Source organism: Python bivittatus, unplaced genomic scaffold (assembly GCF_059951505.1).
Source record: "Python bivittatus isolate LINGU-HERP-01145 unplaced genomic scaffold, Pbiv_v1 ctg000160_np1212, whole genome shotgun sequence".
NCBI lineage: Eukaryota > Metazoa > Chordata > Lepidosauria > Squamata > Pythonidae > Python > Python bivittatus.
The window spans coordinates 2,052,109-2,074,194 of record NW_028277076.1 but is presented as its reverse complement, the minus strand read 5'-3'; the positions used below and the strand labels follow the sequence as shown (position 1 = coordinate 2,074,194).

Below are 22,086 nucleotides of genomic sequence, written 5' to 3'. Positions count from 1 at the left end.
CATGTACCTCCTCCTTCCTTTCCTTGGCCGTTTATTGATCCACTGAGCTTGTATTTGGATATATAGTGGGGTATTCAAGACTTGGAAAGGATTCTGGGTTGTCTCTCCCTGCCTCCTTGGAGTTTTCTCCCTTCCAAGTTTTGCAGTGGCCTGGAGACGAACCCTTAAGCGCTGCGACGTTTCTGTGCTGTGCGTTTCTCTGTCTTGCTGTCGCTCTCCCTCTCTCGGGGGCCTTTAAACACATTAATAGGCCCAAGTGCTTCAGCAACGCATTGCATGGATGTCTTTCCAGAGGGTGCTCTGCTTGGGGGTATTGTTCTCCACCTTAATTTGCAGACTAGTTTGCCCTTCACAAACCGGGAACTGCCCTCCCTCTCTCGGTAACTGCTAATCAAATGTTGCTTTTGTTGTCCACTGTGTGCATGTTGATTATTGCCTAGCGCTGTGCACACACACAAATTCCAAAACAATCCCCGACTTGCCTTTGCCATGCTTTTGGCAGAGAAGGTGTGTGTGTTTTTTTTTTAAATACCAAAGCAAGACGGTTGTTGGGCAGGAACCGAAACCTTTTCTCTCGTTCGATGCGCCTTTGCTCTTTGTATTTCCCTACAGGCACCGGAGCAAACTTAATTGGCAAGGCTAAAGGTTCAGCTTCGGCTGATATTGGAAATGAAAAAAGATGTCAGTGCTGTCCAGAATCCTATATTTTTTCTGCAACATATGGTGCCCTTTCAGTGTTTGACTACCTTGGTGCTCCTCAACTAACCCTTGCTTCCTGTTTCACCAGTCTCGGTTTGGATAAAGGCAATTTATCGAAGGAATCTGAACCCAGGAAGGAAGGGATCCCCGCGTACCTCGGTTAGCCAGCCATTAGCTTGCAAGTAATGCTGTGTGTTCTGAATTTGATTTAGGATACGGGATTGCCTAGAACGCCAGCTATAGGCTACAGAAATCCAGACAGCCATTAGGTGATGGGAGAAAGTTGGTGTATTCCACATCTCTCGGCCACTGAGTTTTACGTTCCAGGTTTGGTCGCTCCAGAAGTCGTATTTTGGAGTTTGCCTATGCCTGTATGGCATATGCCTGCTAACATCTGTAGCTGCTGTCTCTCTTCCCCCCTCCCCCTGATGGATGCTCAGCCGTGGTTACAGCAGTTTATTATTGCAGATTACAGATGTGCTCCAGCAAGGAAACAGCCTCTAATTCAAGCCAAATGCACACATGCATTTTTCTGTCTTGGTTTTCTGTAAACAGGCAAACTGGAAACCTGGCAGGGAGAGAGGGGCTGCTCACCCACCCATGGGTAGCCTACTCCAAGTGAAAACATATGGAAACTTGTTCCCTTTCAGCTAAACTCTGCAGCATGTTGTCGGTGAGATGTTCCTCTTGCCAGTGCAGCTCACGTTGGCTTCAGACGTCATGTTCAAACTGTCGATAGACCACCATTTCCCATTCTCTTCTCATTGTCCTCTTGGGTGGGCATCAGCAGGACCCATGAGCAGAGGCAATGAAACTGTAGACATTTCTCCTCTGGATGTAGCCTCCCAGGTGCAGACTTTTTAAAAGGGAGCTGCTTGCCCCAACATCGCAAAGATTTAGAAGTTGTCAGGAATTTGCAACATCCCGGCAAAGATTTTGACTCCTCCGATGACTTCCAGCGGGTTACGAAGTCTCAGAAACGTGCTGCTTTGCATCCTGCTGGAAGTGTTGGCATCTGGATTTTTTCTAGGTTTCGAAAGGCTTTCTTTCCCCTGCAGTCAGAGTTGTTTCCAGCAGCTAAAGTTGTTTCCTGGTTCCAGGAGGCAAGATCTGTGAGAAATTTAGTATTGTCCTGGGTTCACTGCAGCCTGTTATTTACATGGGCTGCTTATTGTTCTGTATCTGGTCTGAAAGCCCTTGTATTGAGGAAAGCAGCTCTTCTCACATGCTGACGAGTGGGTGATACCTTCATGGCTTCATTTGCTTCCATGTTTGTCCCAAGGACCTGCGGAATGTTGAAACTGGAGCACCATTGTGCTCTGCTCACAGCAAGCTTGGCTATAATAAAATTATCCAAGAACATTACCTGGCTGTCATTCCACTTGATCAGTGATAATGATCAGGATTCAGGATTCCTTTCCTTAAGAAATTTGCAGTCAGTTTATGAGATTAAAATAAATACGACATTTGTTTAATTTAGATTTTAAATTAACTCTTTAATTTAGACTGGAAAAAAAATCTGGCTATTTTAGAAGAATGGAGGGTGTATTTCAGTGTGTGTGTGTGTGTGTGTGTGTGTCTTGCGCATATGCTCTGCCAGGTTAGGATAACGTTAAAGGCATCTAAGGAAGTCAGTTTTAGTCATTTATTGATTTCATTCAACCAATAAAATGGTTGCATGCTAAGTCTGTTAGCTCTTGTTTATGCAGTTTGATAAGCTGCCTAATCTGTAAATCATGGTCAAACAGACCACAGTTCTGTGTGGTGTGTTAACCAAAGCTAAGTCTAAGGCTGTGCTTCTTCAGCTGAGGATAATTTGGGCATCTCTTGGGGGTAATGGAGCAATTTGTAATTGCTTGTTGGTAAGTTGAGGATCCAGTTTGGGACTGCCACTTTCAAGACACTTCCGTAAAACAACAGTCTAGGTTTTTTTGTGAAGGTAATAACATTCTTCAAGACAGGGAAAAGAGGTAATTGGGTCAAACAGTTTAAGAGTCACTGGTCTAAAGGCTTTTGCAGCTGTTTGTGCAGCTATTTCTTGCGTCATTCTCATGGACGTCCTTCTGGTAGGACATGTCGACATGCAAAAATCAGGAAAGAAATGTCACAAGGGAAGTGAATAAGCTACATTAACCCCCTTTGAATATATACTTTCTCTTTGATGTAGAGAAGCATGAATTTGTGTTAAAGCCCTGACCTGCTTAGGAAGGCAAAAAACAGCTGGGTGCAACATCCTTATTTAGACACTAGGACTTCTCTTTTGGGGAGTGAGCAAGATGTTTCTTCTCTGAAGGAAACCCCCCGGGCAAGACAACCCTGATGTTACAAAGATAGTAATCTATTCCTCTTGGTGTCCTCTGGCTTACTGGGGAAATAGAAGGGTTTTGGTACAATAGAATGAAGAAGTTGATGACTAGGAATTTTTATTACTCTTGGCCCAGTGTCATGAAGGCAACTGGCTGTTCTATGTATGTTCTAGTTGTGGCATGAACGAGAAGTAAAGAAGGCAGGAGTTAACTTTCCCATAATGTGTTGGGACATAAAATTCTCCTGATCTTCTATCTCATCTTACTTCTCCTGCCCCCTGATTCTCTTTGTCATCCCTGGGAATAGGTCCAGCTGGAGAAACGTGGGAGAGGCCCACACAGGTTGGGCCAAGCACCCTGGTTACAAGGACATCCTAGCATGTTGCACGCCTAAAAATATTGTCAGATGGACTTATTTCCAATACTCTGAAACCTAGATTCTCTTCAGACTAAAAGACAATCTTTTTAGAAGACCTTGTGCCTAGGTTCAGGGAACTAAATCACAGTTTGTAAACTGCAATAGCTTGATTCACCCAGCATGTTAAGTAATCCCACAGGCCAAGTGATGTGGGCTTAGCATGATGTATGAATCCAGCTGGGAAAGTGAAAGAATGGGCATCTCCTTCCTCTCTCCTTTCCTGTTTGTCACCACTATGGTGAAAATATCCTCATGCGCTGCTGAGAATAGAGGTGATGGTTGGGCATCTGCTTGGCAGAATTGAGATCATGGTGTATGTCTGTTTTGGGAGCCTACTGTTAGATGTCCAGCGTAGAACAAGCTCCAGCTGTTTCGTAAAGGAACCGCCATGTCCTGCTGAGATGAGTCTACAAAGTCTTTCTGATGCTTTCTAAATACCTGAAGTCATAAACGCAGTTGGTAGAAAGGAGCCCAGTTGGACCTTTTGTGGTCCCTCATGAAGGAACCTGACAGTAGAAGCATGACAGCTGTGTCTTTTATTTTCCTCTCAATAATTCCGGAGATCCAAACAACACCAGCTTCTGATCAAGTCTGACTCAACTAAAAGCTGGATGTGGGGAAGGCAAATGGCAACGTTCCACCTGAAGCTATGTGTGAATGGCTCCTGTTGGCCCTTCATTGCCTTTTCATTCTGCTGCATCTTGAACTATGTTTCTATGCCCAATGGAAACCCATGCCAACTCTTCTGTTGCCTAGCTGCACCCTCCCAGGTATAGAAAGAGATGTTATTCTTTTTGTGAAAGGAAAGATAAACACTTCCGTCCAGCAGAAGTCTGCATCCTGTTTTGTAAAGACAGCTCTCTATAATTTTTTTCCCTTTCTGTATACAGTCATTTTTTCAGGGGAAAGCCAGAATAGTACTAATATGTGGTGGAAGGCCATTTGCATTACGGGGTGTAACTCAGCAAAGAGCTGGATTTTGGATGTGGTTGTTTTTCAAGTAAACATCTTTGGTGACACATCAGTTCTGGCTGCTTCTGGAGCTGCAAGCTAGAAGCTGTTAGTCATGCTGAAAGAAGATTCATTGAAATCAGGGGATTGGTTGGTCATGACTGAAGCCCCATTGATTTTGGGAGGTCCCCTCTGAGCAAAAGGGAAGTAAGGCTACTGATTTAATGACCTACCTGTTCAAAAGACAAATACATTTTGTTTACAGAGCTCTGCTTTGCAGAAAGAAAGCACTCTCTTAGCAGTGAATTGCAGCCATCTTTGTCAGGAACTTGATCTATATCCAGAGGGTGCATGGCTCAAATACTTTTCCCACATGCATATTTGAGGCACGCCACATAGCCTAGCCTCCCCACCTGCTTTTCTAAGTAGACACAATGAATGGTATTCTCCCTTCAGCCCCTGGACTGTGCTAAAAGCCACCTGCTTCTTCTGGTTGCACAGTTGATCGTTTTCAAAGTTGGGTTCCAGCTGTTGATCCCCAAATCAGAAGAGTTGCTCTGCACGCTAGAAGCTCCATCCACTCCTTATAACTTAGAGGAGCAAGCACGTGTAAGCTGTGTGGGTTAATATTTTAGCCCAGTGGGTGATTCCATGGTTTTACACGGTTTTGGCTTAAGATGTGGAGTGCAGCCCAGCATGGCAGGTTTCTAACCATGGTTTAAGGTGATATGAAGCCTTCCAAACAGTGGCATATTCAGCCAACTAAGCATAAATGTATAAATGTAAGTGAAGATAATGCCATCCACCAGTTGGGAACTGCCAGGGAACTCTAGTCCTGATCTTAATGTTTAGCCTTGAGCATCTCTAAGTTTGAAAGGCTTGGCTTTCCAAAGTTTCTGCAGCTGAACCTTCTTTGCCGATGAACTCACAAGAGTTGTGGCATAGAGGGCAGTGACTTCATCCTGAGCTAATCACGAAGTGGTACCATTCAGGCTGAAATTCAGCGATGGCTTGGGATTTGAGAGAACAGTCCCATCGGTTACAAACAGTTATGCCTATGTTTGGAGGATGAATAGTCTACAGTCTGCAAGTGGAGGAATGGAGCTGTTGTGAAGTTGTCGGGGAAAAAGAAATCTGTTGTGGCAAATGCTGCTTTGCCCTTGGTTCCTCTAAGCTCTGCTTGCATCCCATCCGCGAGGCTGTATTAAACTTTGATGGATCATCACACTTGGTAGAGGTTAACTGGAGTTCATTAAACTCTTAAAACAGCAAAGTTGAGAACAGAAACTCAGGCTGTTGCACAGAATTAAATGTTTCTGAGATTCTTCCCAGATTTGGGACTTAATTACCTTCTTCTAAAGGTGTCTTGGACTGTAGTTCCAATGATTCCCAGCCAGCATAGCCAAAAGTGTACAGTATTGGCTGGTGGATTATGGAAGCTGAAGTGAGACATATCTAAAGAAGGTTCATTGTTAGGAGCCCAAGACAAAATTAATCTAGACCAAATAAAAATATTTGGGAGTGATCCTTGTTCTGTCTGTCTCAGCTAGCAAGGCGGCTTTTAGCAACTGCGTTAATCATGTTGTCTTTTACAGGAATTGAAGAAATAGTCTTTTCCCAAATCAAGGATCTGGTTTCAATTATATAGCTATTTTAGTTGGTTTCCAGAAGAAATACATTTGTATTTGTGCTAATGGCCATCATTAAGAGGGGTCTCCATCTGATTTTGTCAATAGTGATTGCAACGGGATATAAGCCGATTCAATAATTATGAAATTAAGCACACTCTGAGCTCTGTGGATCTCCATAGGCAAGATGAAAATGCATGCTTAATTCTTCCTCTTGAAAAATGCCCTTGTCCCTCAAGATTTATTCTTGAGTAAGTTGTGTGTGCAAAGCTTAACTGAATGGACTGCAGCCCTGAATGTGTCATTTCATAATCTATAAAGAGGCAATAAAGTTGACTTAAGGTTAGTGGGCTTAAGGTTACTTCAGTAAAAGTGATTGTAAGAAAAGTTATTTAGCATGAGACTTGTGCAAAAAAAAAAAAAAAAGTTGGGGCTCAACTTATATTCTATTGTCAAAAAATATTGTTGCCAATAAAATAGTCCCAATTTTTCAAAGGGAGAAAAAGGAAATCAGGTGTCACTACAACATAAAACAGCAGCTTCCCCTTGTTTATTTAAAGAAATAAGTTACTTTTTGTATATGTCGTTTTGAGGATAAACATACTGGAAACAAGACTTATGTTTGTTATTCTCTGCTTAGTTTCTCTTTAAAGTATCCCAAAGGGATTTGGATGAAAATGTGTCTTACTTCGAGATATATATACATATCTTTTTCTGAGGGCCAGATTTGGCTTTTGAGGACCTTTCTGCAAAAAATGGTTGAGAAAGGGAGATCCAAACCTGCATTTGATTCAATCCCAATTGAAATATATATGTTTCACACACAGATACACCCACAATTAAACGTAGTCGGTATGATTCTTCTGCAATCACGTCTTTAATGTTTTCCTTCTGGCACGTTAAAAAAAAAATCACGTTACTAACAATTTTTGGATATGTTTCTAAGACCTTGACTTTATCTCTCTCTGTGCTGCTGTATATAAAGCTTGGAGTTCTGAATTATCACAGCACTCTGCAGTGTCATTCCTTTCAATACTAGGAACAGAAGGAAAGAATAACTCTTTCTACCCCAAAAAGAAATCACTCAGATAGGAAAGACCAGAATTCCATGCTAATACCTTGCATTTAGAGCTGGGTGCTTCGAACTCCCAGAAGTCCCCAGCTACCATGGCCGTTGCTGGGAATTCTGGGAATTGAAGTCCACATATTTGGCCTGTTCTGATATCGTGCGCTGTTGAAGAATTCTTGAGAAGGTTGGAAACGTTGACGTGCGTGAGCTAGAACTGAGTTCAGTGCAAGGCCTTCATGGTGCCAGTGTCATGGCTTGGCAGCGATACTGTCTAGAGCCACAGATGGCACAGCGCCAGGAGGGACATGTCGAAACACATTGGGGTGTCATCCTTGTCTTTATTTAGGTCTCTTAAGTGTTATGTAATTCAGGTTTTGCTGGCACTTCCTTCCTTAAGATGATGAGATGAGAGCAGAAAAGTTCATTGTAAGTATGAACGTTGCTTCCTTTTCAGCTGGCGTGTCTGGGCTCTAATTCATCTGTATGCCCACAGAGTGAATTTGGGACAATGAGAAATCAGCCTTTCTCTCGGCTTCCGAAAGCAGGTTTTTGCCCCGTTTTAAGAAGCTTCTTTGTTCCTTAGGGTGACTCAGGACTTGCCATAAGTGAGAGCAACTAGAGAAGACATGGAGACCCAGCCAATATGTTTACACAAATCCGAATCATTTAAGAGAGTGAAAGATGTGGGTGGGCAGCATAGAACAAGCTATCCTTGGCAGTAGCGTTTTTTGAAAGGTGGACTCTCTAAAAAAAAATGCTTGTGGGGGGAAAAAAGAGCTGCTGCTTTCTCGGAGCTACAGCATTTGAGTAGGACATCTAGTCATGCAAGTGAATCACAGCTCAGTTGACACAAATGGAGAAGCAGACGTTCTGAAGGCTGGAGGTTTTGAAGCCAAGGCTCCAGAAAGTGACATTGTGGTGAAAGAGCCAATTGGTGTGGTAGCAGTAGTTAAGGTACTGGACTAGAATCTGTGAGACCAGATGTTCTAGTCCTCCCTTAGGCATGGTGGCTGGCTGGATGACTTTGGGCCAGTCCCTCGCGCTGTCTCAGCCCATCCCACCTTCTTGTTGGAGGGACATTATCCACGCCACCTTGAATTGCACAAAATAAAGGTGAGATGGAAATCAAATAAATCAATTGAGCCTGTTGGGTTAGATGAAGCGTTTATTCTACTGCTGTGCCCCTTCAGACATTCCTGGGAAGATGTAAGCACCAGGGCAGGGGGTTCCCCCAAGAGCTGGAAGAAAATTGGGCTTCCTTCCATGTTTGGAAATTAATTCCCAGATAATAGACTTTTGCAAATCTTTCCATCTAAGGCGAAGATGTAAGCCAGAGTTCTCTGTAATAGCCAATATATGAATGGATACATACAATACATGCATATAGACATTCATACATTCACATATATATTTATATGTAGTCAATATATCAATGAACTGATATAAATATATCAATCATCAGTTTTCCTTCCGTACTTTTAGTTGTCTTAACTCGTGAGTAAACGGTAGCTGCTTATATTATATGCCCATTAACACCAAATTCCACTTTCGGAGAGGGAAAACTAATCAAGGAACTGCAGAGCTTTCGCAGAAAGATATTAAAACATCTGTTCTTTGTCCTTATTCCCTTACTACACATCCCCCTGATCTACGACTGGCCTAATTTTGTTTGCATTCTGCAATAGAGTAGTAACTCCTTACTGCTTGTGGGTGTGATTAAGACATAAGGATATAGGTCTTCAGCTGCGTTTGCAATTGTGTGAGAATCTCCAAGGGGACAGTCCAGAATAATAGGATAAGGTCTTGCATTAGTGGACTTACTCTTTTGTTTGTTGTGGGACAAACTGCTTCTTATCTGCTCAGCTGTTGAATCAATTCTTAACTAATCTTGTGCTATCAGCTTTTAAGTACTTATGACCTTATTTTAAGAAAAGACTTTGAAATCAGTCCATCAGTCACCTATTACAGTCCAATTAAAAGCACAGTAGCTTTTAATGTGGTAAAAACGTTACCCTTTTCACTGTCTTCAGCGACCCAAAGTCAAAACAAATTATGTCTTAAAAAGCAGTTATGAAGATGTCTAGTGTCTAGGCTTTGATGTCTGGGAAGGGGCTGCTAACAACATGGGACAACTTCAAGAGATACCTTTTTGCAAATTCAACTCCTTGTAAATTGCTAGTTAGCTCACCAAGTCAAGAAGGCATTGCATAGAGTTCACGGTCTTCTCGATAATACTAGGTTTGGATTTTAAAGCATGAGAATCTGAGTTTTTATGCCTAGAAAAACTTTTTGGACTTTCCATGTTCTGTTCCCAATGAACTTTACTCCGTAACACTTAATATTCCACAGATGAAGAAAGAAATGTACTTCAAAGTCCCAGTTTCTTGTGCCTTCTGTCTGTGCACTTGATACAAACCCCTCCTTTCTCCTTGAGATCGAATTGCAGCAAGAGCGCTAATTCCCAAAGGATCACAGTTTTAGCATAAATGTCATTCTAATGTGACATCCCCAGATGACAAAATGGGAAGGGGACATTCATAACTAGAGTGGTTACCCATAAAATTCAACCATAGCTAGTAAAGAATGGAGAAGGTAGAGCTAGAGTTGAGGAACAAGCTTTTGAAGGCCCCATTCTGCTCATTCCTGCTAGGCGAGGACCACTTACCAGGGACCAAACATGGTTTTCTCATAAGCCTGAAATAATTCAAATTGTTTTGTGAGATCAGGGGATTAGAAACTTGGATTTATTTGTGGAGCTGGAGTGAACATAGCTAGGAGCCATAGAGTTCCAAAGTTTGTACTTAACTTCTGCTGAAGCTCCTCTACCCTGACTTGCAGCATGACCTCACTTAATGACCCTTGAGATAGTTCTGTCTGGCAGACAGTCTTGGCTCCCAACCAAAAATAACCCATGTTCTCTTCTGTATGTGTGGCAGCAAGAGCTTAGGTTGAACTGCCCTGTCATGTTGCCCTCTAGTTCTCTGGTCAGAAGTTGCCCAGACTCATAATCTCTTAATACTGCTACGGTCATACCCCAACCCTACAATCTTCTCCAACCCTTTTGCTCCTTTGGCCGCATTACTCCAACTGTCATTAACCTCTTTTCCAGTAATGACTACAGAGTTGGAGCCATAAACCTTATATATGGCGGGGACTTGGAGTTCAGCAGCGGACTGTAATCCTGCCAAGCCAGTCTTAAAACACTGCAAACACTGCAAACACTTCCCATTGTACTTTATCTGTGTGACCTGCCAAAGAATCATCCATGCCTTAAAATTCAGTGCTGCTTCGTAACAGAGTACAAAACCGTTGGATATTTACTGCATTTCAAACATAACCCATAACTATTTCCTTACCTACCTGCCATGTACGTGGTGAGTCTACCTAATAATGTTCTTTTCTCAGCAGCTGTAGCCTGGAAATAAATATTGTGTTAAGCTTGCGAATAAAATTGGGCTCATAAACTGGTTTGCACATGGCAGTGTTGGGGATCATCACAGTCCTGGGTCTGAATGCTGGCTTCGTTGCAAACGGCAACCACCCAAGTTCAGGTGGCTACTTAGTAATATGAGTCATAACCCTGCATACGTCTTACGGTTGCTTCATGCATCATGCTTAGTGTGTTCTTGAAGTCTGTTTATGACTTGGTCTGATCAACAAACTGTGATTTAGTGTGACATGTGAACCCAGTCTTGGTTCCTTCATAGATTTCCTTCCAGTTGTCCCCACTATGTAGTTTTTCCAACTTTTCTGCCCCAATCCAGTAGAACATATTCTGAAAACTCTCTGAATTTGCCCCAAGGTGGAAGTGTTTGTTAATGTTATTGTAGGCTTAACATTGTATATAAACGTCTAGCTCTGTTGCAAGAAGCTAAGTCGGCCTTTAGACCATCTTAACTCAGGGACTGGGTTGTCAGAAGCATGTTGGGGAGGGGGGCGGAGACCACTCAGACCTTGGGCTGTTTTGGAAAGGATGAGTCTAGTTTTGTGGGCAGAAGGAGGAAGCCAGTCATCTGAATGACCTTCAATGAAAGCTAGCTGAGGCACATCAACTGTTGGGCTCAAATGTAGCTTGGTAATAAAGTTTGCATCATTTCAGACCATTATAGTGATGACTTGGCTTGGTGAATTACTGCCCTGTTTTGGGAAAGAAACAGTGCACGGAGAACAAAACAGCTGGACATTCATTTGTGGAGTTTGGCAGTTTTCTCTTAGATGACGTGAGCAAAGTCACGAAGGGATGACTTTTCGCCATGACTGATTGTGTTGTGAGAGCATTTTACGGGAAAACAAATTACTTTTGATCCCAAGCTTTACTATTAGGTTTGGGGGCGGAAGAATTTGTTGTCTCATAAGGGTCTGTGCCCAATGCTTTAGGGCCTCCAGAATCTCAGATCTGAAAGGGCTGGAAAGAGCTATGGAACTTCACCCCAGGAACATGGAATTAGCCGCTGGTTTCTGCGAAACAAGGGAAGTGTGTTAAAATACATAGGATACTACTTTAGAACAGATGATTTCTTCCTTTAACCAGTCTCTTGTACCCTAAGAATGGTTGCGAAAGCCATAGACAGGAGCAGCTTGATCTCTTCATCTGATCCTTTAATTTATCTGCAGTGATTTAAAACTTCTTCAAATCTCTAGGGTCTACTAACACATTTCTTTAGAAGACTGATTGTTCATACATAAGAGTGAAATCCTGCATAAAAAGTATGACATTCTAGATTTGGGGTGTACACCATGAGCTTTTAAAAGCATTTTCCTACACACACACACACACACACAGATATCACTCCTTTGCAGATATTACAGCCAAGGATCAAAAAAACAACAGAGTCAAATGCTTTTTGGCATTTACGAGGGCTGGCAAGTAAGAGGGGATGTTCTGAAATGTTTGTGCCTCTCTGACACGATTATTCTGGAACTAACAATTGGCTAAGAGAGCGACCTCTATGAAACTAAAACAAAAAATGAAAAACAGCTGGTTTGTCTTCCGTTAAGCCATTTTGTTTTATAGCTTGGAGAGAAATTACATTCCAGGATGGTTATATCAGAGATGTAGAGCTGGCAGACAAGGTGAGAGTCTCTAACATCCATAGTCCAATAAATTGCTGTGGTCTGAACAAGGGACAGACTGCGCTGTGGATCAAAAGCAGAAAAAGTGCACAGTGTGTGTGTGGGCATCTCGGTAAAGAGGTACATCTTTAACAGGTTTCAAGTGTTAATAATGTGGTCTGAAGAAAATACGTGTGAAAATTACAGAGACACCAACAGGTTGTACCAAGGTGTTTGAAGCAGGCCTGGGCTCACTGTCACCTCCTGACTAACTGAAATGTCTACTTTTCCAGGATCATGTGGAAAAGCATTGGGTTCTTTATGGAGGTCTGTGAGCCTCATCCACTCCAAAACACCTCTTCAGCTTTGGATCCAAGCCCAGTGCTGTCCTAGTCTGACCTATCCTTGGAAAAATGGCTTCTCGGTAGTGGTGATGTAACCTGCCTCTTAGTCAGTGTGCATGTCATGCCACCTGGACCAACTGGTTCGGAAAGTGGCAGTAGATAAACTGGAAAGGTCCTCCTCCTTGGCTTTTCAACTCTTCCTCTTTGGATTTCAAGAAAGGCGTTCATCTTTCTCAGTTTTTGAGGTGGTGACACACATTTAAAAAGGGAAGTGAGCTCTTTGTGCCCTCAGGGACATTTGCATGTTGCCAAAAACAGGGGCACCTCCACTTGAGAACTTCTTTAAGGTACGGGTCCACGCATAAACGAAAGTTTGCTGGGTTGAGCTTTGAGTTTCGGCATTGCTGCAGGAGAGTCCCAATAAGTCACCAGATGCATCTGAGATCTTATCTCCCATCCTGAACTTTCCATGTGAGAGAAAGGCTCCTCTTTGTGCATCTAGCCAGCATGTGGTGGAGCAAGTGAGAAACCAGAGAAATTGCTGATTTTCTAGTTTTGCTGCTCACCTCTGCTTGTTGGTTATCTTTTCCGCTTCTCCCTCCTCCATTTCCTTCCTTTGCATCCGGATTCTTCTGAAACAGCCAAATCTGCCTTCTTTCAGCTTATGGCTGGGTTTGAAGCAATTGCCTTGTACTTTTTGGGCTCCCCTTTCTGTGAACAACTCCTTTCTCCTTTATTTTTGATGGTGCAGCACTTCCAACGGTGTATTGTAAAGTCAAATCAAGTGGGACTCTTGATGATTTGGGGAGACACATCCATGGAGCTTTTCATGAAACCATATCAAAGTGTCTGGCCTGACTGCTTCCCAGATGTTTTTTCATGAACGTATCCATGCAGTCAATCCTATAGCCTAGGCTTTTCATCCAGATACCAACTAGGTTTTATCTATCTTTTTTTGAGATAGCCAAGTTCATTTAGGTGCTAAGTTGCATGTTCTTAAAAGGACGCCATCTAGGAGATGGTCAGGAAGTGTTTTCGTTGTGGCAGAAATTACGTTCAGAAATAATGGATGTCGATTGCATCTCCCTCAAGTTCTCCGACATGTAAGGGAAAACTTCCTGATCTGTCAAACAGTGGAGCAGTTTATGTCTGGAGGCTGTGGTTCTCCATCTGTGGAGGCCTTAAGAAGAGGCTAGACAGCCACCACTCAAGGGCGGCTTAATTAGTATTCCTCTAGGGTTGGGCTAGGTGACCTTTGTGGTTCCAACTCCACAATTTTATGATGCTGTGATTCTTTAAGGTTCCATTGTTTGCAGCAAGACCTGAGTTCTGGGTAACAGCACCTTTCTCAAACTCTTCTTGTGCCAGTCAAGGGTGATGTAGCAAATTCTGGCCCTGGCAGAAGGCACTGAGGGCAGAAGGACCTTTCCCACCTTCCAGAAGTGTGAACTGCAGTTCCCAGAACTTGCCAGCCAGATAAGCTGCAGCTGGAAATTCTGACAGTTGAGTGCCCAATGAACTCTGGCATCGGCGCTGCAATACACAGGATAGCTGCTAGGTGTCTACGGATGACCCTTGTGGCCCTCTAGTGGCCATCTGGATATTTGCAGCCTTTAAATCCACTCTTCTGGAGATTAGGATGGGCTGCTCTGTAATGAAAACCTGGGGTGGCGTCAGCACCCGGCGTCATTGTGAAAACGTCTGCCATTGAGTAAGATGCTAGAAACCCTGCCTTTGAGACAACAGCTTTACAGTAAAGCAGGAAGGTTATGCAAAGCAACTTCAATTTGTTGTTTTCTTCTCTTACAAATAGGTTTCCTTGGCTTCTAATGGATCCCCTTGAAAAGAATCAGGTAGAATCAAGGATTGGTGAAGCCACGCTAGCCAAGAGGCACAAGATAAAGTGACCGCTATTACTGCAGGATTCACACATTCTATTAACATAAGCCATGGCCTGCATAACCATAGTTTGTCCGCTAAACCACAATTAGTATGTTGTGCGAAGCTAGGCCTTGTGGCTCCTAGGCCATTATTGATCTCTTAGTGTGCTGCATAGGCCCAGACCGCATGGACTGGTTGACTTACAAATCCAGCAGTGACTAGATTCATATAATGTTTAGCTTTGGATTGTCACAAACCACATGGTGATTTAGGGCAATGTGGGAAACCAACTGTAGTCTTCAATGCAACTAGAGTTGGGAAGGTTTTTTTCATCTCGTGTGGTCCAACCCATCTAAGCTTCTGCAAGTCTCCTCCACATCAAGCTGGGTCATTTTCCCTTCGCCAGCTGCATCTTTTCCTTGATGTGGGTGGTTGTCTTTTCCACTTCTGTTTTTTAGCAAAATATTCAAGGAAGCGCTTGGGCTAAATTAGCTGTTCCAGAACATGGATCAGCCTGAGCCTTCAGGAAGAAAAATAGCCTTTATTTTGAAGAACGTGCTGTCACCTGATAACAGTAGATTAAAAAGAATGACTATTATTGGAACTTATTGAGTAACTTGGGGTCTTGTGTAAATCCAACTAATTATAGGCTATTGTTGTTAAAGCATGGTTTCTCATAAATAAGAGAACCACATCAGTTCTTTCTCCAGCTCAAACCCACTTTCGTATCCAGTCTGCCTTCTTTTGGGAATTTTCCATCTTTCCATTTGGCACAACTCTGAAGCTTGCTTACTCTTCAGTAAGCCAAAGGTGGTACTTTGAAAAGCAAATTACCTTGCCGTGTTTCTGTCTTCCACTCTGAGAAGAAGACATTTGAGTCCTGTTTCTTTTTCTAGGGAGTGTGAAGTCTGCACTGCAAAGCATGACCTCTTTCAGGCCCTCAACCAGTACAGAATTGGCATTAATTCCAGGTGGACCCTTGAAATACATACACACACAATCATGTATTTCTTTCCAAGGCTCAAAAGTCTGGTGGTAGGCGTTTGGAAGAATATGGATCCAGTGTTGCATCTGTTGGTTCTTTTCTCTGTAGGGAAGAAGTTCAGGAGAACTGTGTTCGCTGGAAGAAGAAATTTACCTTTGTCTGCAAGATGAGTGCCAATCCCACCACGGGGCGCCTAGACCCTTGCATCTGCCGAGTGTCAGTCCGCAAAGTGAGTCTCTTTCACTTTTGGTTTCTGGCTTAGGGCTCCTCACAGCTGAAGTAAAAGCTGCCGCGTTGTGTGTGAGGTGTTCTGAGTTACAACCTTGAATCCACCAGACAGCCCTCTTTTTTGACACTGAGATAGAGAAGAACGTTGTCCTTCCTTGTAGCTAACTTTCTCTTTTCTTTTCTTGTGGCAGGAACTGAAGGGGGGGAAAACCTATTCCAAGGTAAGAGGACAACAAGCTATCAAAGGCAAAGCTATGATAGATGATGACCATGTCTGAATCTGCAGAGCACCTCACATGCATTCTCTTAGCAATCTCTGAAACTTGGGTTAGATCTATGTTGCTCTTCATAAGTCCAGTAGAGCTTAGAAGTCACTGGTTGTAAGAATGCCGAGCTGTTTTATTTACAGCCAGGTTAAGCAAGCCAGTTGTCCACAATGTCTCCTGAGCTCTCTTTGAGAGCCCATTTTCAGTTGGGAATAATTCCTGTAAATTGTAGCCTAAGTCTTAAGGTTGAAAAACTCTAAAGATCCATAAACTCTCTAAAGTCCACGACAAAATAGCAAACGTTTCTGAGCACCAGGGTGAGAGGGCCCTTTCCTGCCCAAGGCTGACCCCACCACCACCCTTGGGTACCTCTTTCTTAACCAAAATTTAGGCACCCTGGTGGCAGAGATCTCCTCAGCTTGGCCTAGCCAGGCCACGTGAACCAAAGATGCGAATGAATGTAAAGTCCTTGTTTGATTAAATCAGTCACTTTTGGAAGTGCAGATTCCTCCTTCCTGCAGTCACAGATGTCTCTCAGAAGTCTAGAACAGGGAGGCGCTCTGAAACAGGACCAAAGCTGGGTCTTTGCTGCGCGGTCCACCTGGCCTTACTCTTTTGCCTAAGGCTAATTATAGCCTGCCCCTAAAAATAAGATAAAATATAAAATCTGAGATTGCTTGACGCCCGGTCTAAATCACTGGGTTACTCATTGCCCAGGACAAACGTACGCTAAAGAGGGATGTGCTTCAGTCACTGTGGCAGAGAACACCAGTGGTTTGTCATGTAAGAACAACCTGTCCTCTGTACATTGAAGCGTTCAGATTGTTCTAACGTTACACACCAATAATTTTTTCCAGACGTAAAATACTGTATGTGTATATATATATATATATATATAGAGAGAGAGAGAGAGAGAGAGCGCGCGCGCACGTGCTCAAACATCAGACCCACTTCCCTGTGTGCTGTTAACTAGCTGTTACCCATCCAGTCGGATGGAAGGAATGAAAGCCATCGGTATTTCTCCTAGCAGTTCTGATGACTCAAGGGTCCCTGCTCGGCTGTGTACTTCTCAAGCCACATCAACTGGAGCATTTTCTGGAAGTTGTGCAAATGCAGCTGTTCCAAATCTCTATACAGTCCCTGGCTCTTCTCATTTGGACAAAGACAGTTGCCTTTGGTAACTTCTGTGTCCTATCAAGCGTCTGAACCCTCCTGTTTCTGAGCTTAGAAGCAAAGCAAAGCAGAATTGAGGCAGTTGGCCCGTAGATAAAGTGAGAGGAGTGCGTTGGCCTGGGTCAGAACAACTCAGTTGTTTTTTTTTTAACTGTCCCATGTCGAACATCACAACACATAATTTGGCACATCTGGTAGAACTCTGCTATGAGAAACAGGAAGTGGGTTTCACCAATCTTGCAGGACTTTACGTGTAATTCTGGGACGCTGTTGCCAAATAGCTATTATGCTTCAAAGGACTGCATAAAGAACGGGTTAAGTATCTGGGTCTCTGGAGCTGTGGGAAGAGAGGAAACTCCAGGAAATTCCCCCAGCTGCTTTTGTGGGCCTCCTGTGAGACAACTTCCCAGCTCTACTCCTCCAATAGAAAAATATTGCTTCTTGCTAACTGGGTTCATCCCTCAAGCTAAGCCGTATGTGTTCGGCTTACTTGAGGCTTAGCACAGTGCACCACCCCACATGATTGTAATTTGTAAACCATGGCTTAGTGCATTGTGGGAACCCAGCTTGATTTCCACGAGGGGAGGTTCTTTCCACAGCTAGCTCAGCTTCCCTGAAGTTCTGCCATTGAGCATTCCATCTCCTGGAGGAAAGAGCAGAATGGGAGCAAATCATGAGGTGTAGAAGCTCACCACTGGGCAATGTTGCCGAGGAAGTTGTACCAAAAATTATACCTAAACCTCCTTTGTCAGAAGGATTAATCATCTTCTTGCAACTTTGGGATGTCTTGTTCTTGGGAGTCCAGAAGAGTTCCCATCTCACCTTACGACTCCAAGTAGTTCTTGGAGAGTCCACCATCATGTCTTAGCCAAGACAAGGTCATCCCTGGTTGACCCACCAGCCCAGAAAACCCTTATTGCAAAGCCACAAGTGGGTAGGCTGGCTTTGATTCAAATACCACGTTTCATCATTGATCAAATGTTCAAGTGATGGACCAGGAACTCCGCTGCCAGAAGGAATAGCTGCGTCTAGGATAAAAGCTAAATTTGATTTTATCTCATTTGCATTGGGAATGAATTAAAATGAAAACCATTTAACCTACTCACTTTCTAGTTGTGCCTTTAATCATTCTCAATTTCGGTCACCCTCAAGAGGACAATTTGGCCAGTTAAGGAGATCCTGGGGGACATTATACTGTCAAGTTGTCCTCCTGTAACCTATGTGCATTGGTATATACAGATACCATACATTTTAGCTTTCCTTGCAGCATAGCTTGAAGGGAGCTGCTGACTTAAACCCCCCCCCCTTTTTTTGGTAACGTGCCCGAAGGTGCTTCCCCTTCAACCTTGTCCCATAAGAAGAGCAGACTGGCTTCATGTCCGACCCTAACCCTTCATCTCTCGCTGGGTCGGCTGTGTGCATTCTGGGACAAGCTTGGGACAAAAAGTGCCTTGTTATATTTGTGTATGCGTGCACGGGAGTGAGCATTTTCCGCATCACTGACCTGGCGTGTTCGGTGTCCTTGGTTATGCAATCCCTCTGGGCGGGTTAACGCTCGCCTTGCCAGAGCGATAATCTCCTTTCTTTCCCCGTATGATAAGGTTTTAATAGAGGTTTTCCCCAAAAGGTCAAGGTTAGGGAGGTGAAATCGTTCATCCTGGAGCAGAAAAGAGAGTGCCCGCTTTGCCAGCCCTGACTCACCTGCAGCTCGCGCCTTTTCATCATCCTGGTAATAAATCTCTTGGTTTTACAGCTAGGCTTCACTGACCTGAACTTGGCCGAATTTGCAGGCTCCGGCCTCACTGTCCGATGCTGCTTGTTGGAAGGATATGACACCAAGAACACCAGGCAGGACAATTCCATCTTGAAGGTAAGTCTGGAGGAGCCCTGTGGACCTTCAGAGGGAGAAAAACATGGGGGCCGATGGGCAGTGTGGAAGACGTGCTGGGGATGCCTTCACCAAATGGTGACCAGGACGGGATGGGTAGCATGGCAAGTAACAAAGCATAGGATGCTACCTTGCCTGTCCCAGCCAAGGGGCCATGTTTCTCAGGTAAGCTGCAGGTTGGCGCCACCAGCCTGTGTGGCTGACGTGGTGCCCAGACACCTGAGAGGCAAGAGGCTTTGCCACATGCCAGCTTCTGGTTTAATTAATTAGCAGTTGGCTGGTTGGCTGCAGAAATTGGCTGTTACATCTTCTTCATCGGGGGACTGCTGGAATTTCAGGTTAAATGTGTGGATTGGAAAGATGATCCTTGCTCGAGGAGATAGCTTGCCATTTTATACATCCCCGGCTGTTTTTCTGCTGAACGGTGAGGAGCTTTGGAGCAGAAATCCAGGCCCAAGGAAGAAGGGTGTGGTAAAATGGCACACACAAACACACACTCATACACACACACACACACAGAGGTGACTGTTCGGTCACAGGCTCTGTTCAGTCCATAAAATGTCTTGAGTTAGGGAAGATCTGCCGGCAACCGGTCCTTACCGATAGCCCCTACATTTTAATTTTATTTATTTCGCGTGCAGGTCAGTTTTCACGAGTTTTCTTTTTCCCTCTCTGTTCTTTTTCTGCAGGTGACGATTGGCATGTCCCTCTTATCCGGAGACCCTTGTTTCAAAACGTGAGTCATTTGGGAAGCTTAAAAACAAGGGGTGGGGTGGATTCAAAGACCGGGACATCTCGGTAGCAGTTGACGTCAGTCGGTCAAGCCTTTATTACAAAGGCCAGCATAACTGTTGATGTCCCTTGCTGGTAGCAACTGCCAGCCCCTGGATTGGGGTCACTGGAAAGGAGAAAAACAGTCGAGCTTTTTTTAATGGTTGAAGGAGGCAGCAGGTGTGTGGTCGCTGACTGTACAAGGATGTGGTTGCTAATTAACCAGCAGTAACTCAGACGTACTTAGCACGGGTGTGGCGTGCTGGGGGCAAAGGGTGGTGGCAGTTCCTTGCCGGTAACACGGCAGCCGTAGAGGAAGGAACCTGTTTTCTGATTTGCAAGGCTGCCCCTGTAACCAGCGCGGCCGAGGACCGGGAGATGAAAGAGGAGAGCCAGCCAGCCAGCAGACGCTTCCCCGGGAGCCCTGACTGGCCGTAGACCCCTTTTCACGAACCAGCCCTTCTCCCCTCTTTTCCAAAGTGGGGAGAAAAAAAGGGGAGATGTCCGCGTATTTCAAGGTTGCCAAATCAGTGTTCTGGGTCCCGCAGCACACTGGTGCTTTCTGCCCCAAGGGTTCTGCTCTTGCATTTTGGGGTGGGTTGTACTGCCCGTTCCCCTGATTGGGTTTTACAAGATTTCTGCCCCCCAAAGACTCCGTGTCAGTGTGGAGCTTCCCCAAATGGCCATTCTTTCCCGCCTTCTGTTATTTACCCGGCCTTTGCCCGACTCGTTCTTTCGTCGTTGTGGAAGACGGCAACGTTGTTTGCCCCGGCTTTGTCCTTTCCTACAAAAGGGTGTTCTGGTTTTTTGCAGCCCGCCCTCCACGGCCAAATCCGTCGCCATTCCGGGGCAGGACTCCACCCTGCAGCTCACTTGCAAAGGGGAGGGAACCAGCAGGACTGCAACTCCCAACACCAACTCAGCGTCTTCGATCGGTTCCGTCCGTCAGAACAAACCCCGGGCCACCATCCTCGGATCAGGTATCGGCAACTCGCTTTTCCTGCTGTGCCTCCCGTCTGGGGGGAAAGGTTCAGATGTGAAAGGGATTAAGGCCCTCCCCTCTCCAAAATGCAAAAACAGGACCTACGTTTTTAACTGCACTCGCCCTGGGTAGGTTTTGAGCCCCCCCGGGAAAAAAAACTCAGAAATTTTCGGCACCCTGGCTTCGGAGAATCCTCTCCCAAAACAGAACCTCAGAGCACCGAGCCTTTGTGGTTTTTCGCTGTGGTTTTTCGCATAAGCCATGGTTTGCCCAACATGTTAAGCCAACAGCCAATGAGACAGGCGATGACTCAGTCTGGTAGGCGAGCCTAGTCGGTGAAGTGAAGTCAATTATTTCAGAATTGGTCCTTTCCAGCAAGCTCGGGGGATTTTTTTTGTGGTGAAAATGCGCTTGGCCCTCCCACAGCAACAGGAACCATGCTTTGATGGCCTGGCTTCCTTATTTCCCTCGACGGGAAGAGATGCTACGCTGTGCGTCTGAGTCCTGACTTGACCACCTACAATATTAATTTCCTGTATTTCTTTGTCTAGCTCCTTATCCATAAAACCCAATGGGAATAATTCTGGTTTTGTCCTAATATTAGTCCACAATATCTTTGGCATCACTGTATGGATCTGCACCCTAACATTAATTTAGCTCTTTCACCAGTCCTCCCCACGTAATTAAAAAGTCCCCTCTTCCTTTTCACACTAGTTTGGCGTTCCTTGATACATCTTAGACAATCGAGGCTCGTCACGTCCCTTGTGGGAAAAGACCGTTCAGCTGAATTCTGACTTTCACATTTCAGGGGTTCTGGAAGACCCAGACCAGAATTTGTCGAGTCCGGAAGAAGTATTCCATTCGGGACATTCGCGGAATTCGAGTTATGCCAGTCAGCAGTCCAAAATCTCTGGTCAGTGTTCATCCCACGACAGACCTGATGCAGATCTGAGCGACGCTCCACCTTCTTGAGCCTCTGGGTTGGGAGCCTCCTTCCAGCAAGCCCCAAACCAGGCAGCACATGGGATTCGTGTTGGAAGTTGCCCTTCCAACTTAAAAAGCCACATGGGGGTCCAGGTGGGACTCCTCACTCTGCCTCCCACCCCAACACAGAGCCGTTTGGCGACGGCTGCTGCCAAACCCCGCTTCTCCCTGGCTTAGATGACATCCTTGGTGCCAAAATTGCTTGATCTAACCATGTTCCTCTTAGACGTATCATGAATTATCTCTCCTGCTTTGTGGCCGTGAGAAATAAGCAAGGGAGATGGGTTAATATTAACTATACTGTATTATGCAGCTTGGGGGAGGCAGAGGCTGGGTGCAGGAGTATTTACACTCTACACGTAAGGCTTTGCACACTCTTAGGATTCCGGTTAGAAACCCTCTTTCACTTCTAGTAGCAATGGAAGAATCCTTTTCTCTTCGCCGTGCGTAAGATTTTCTTC

At 44.6% G+C, this 22,086-nt stretch overlaps 1 protein-coding gene across 1 annotated transcript in view; it reads left to right on the top strand.

Annotated features, from left to right (window-relative positions):
- EEIG1 (estrogen-induced osteoclastogenesis regulator 1) overlaps window positions 1-22,086 on the top strand; it is a 32,963-nt gene that overhangs the window by 4,089 nt on the left and 6,788 nt on the right. The window contains exons 3-8 of the mRNA XM_025167408.2: window positions 15,442-15,562; window positions 15,753-15,782; window positions 18,754-18,870; window positions 19,578-19,624; window positions 20,473-20,639; window positions 21,450-21,554. Of these exons, the coding sequence (XP_025023176.1) occupies window positions 15,442-15,562; window positions 15,753-15,782; window positions 18,754-18,870; window positions 19,578-19,624; window positions 20,473-20,639; window positions 21,450-21,554 (587 nt within the window). The remainder of the gene's footprint in view (window positions 1-15,441; window positions 15,563-15,752; window positions 15,783-18,753; window positions 18,871-19,577; window positions 19,625-20,472; window positions 20,640-21,449; window positions 21,555-22,086) is intronic.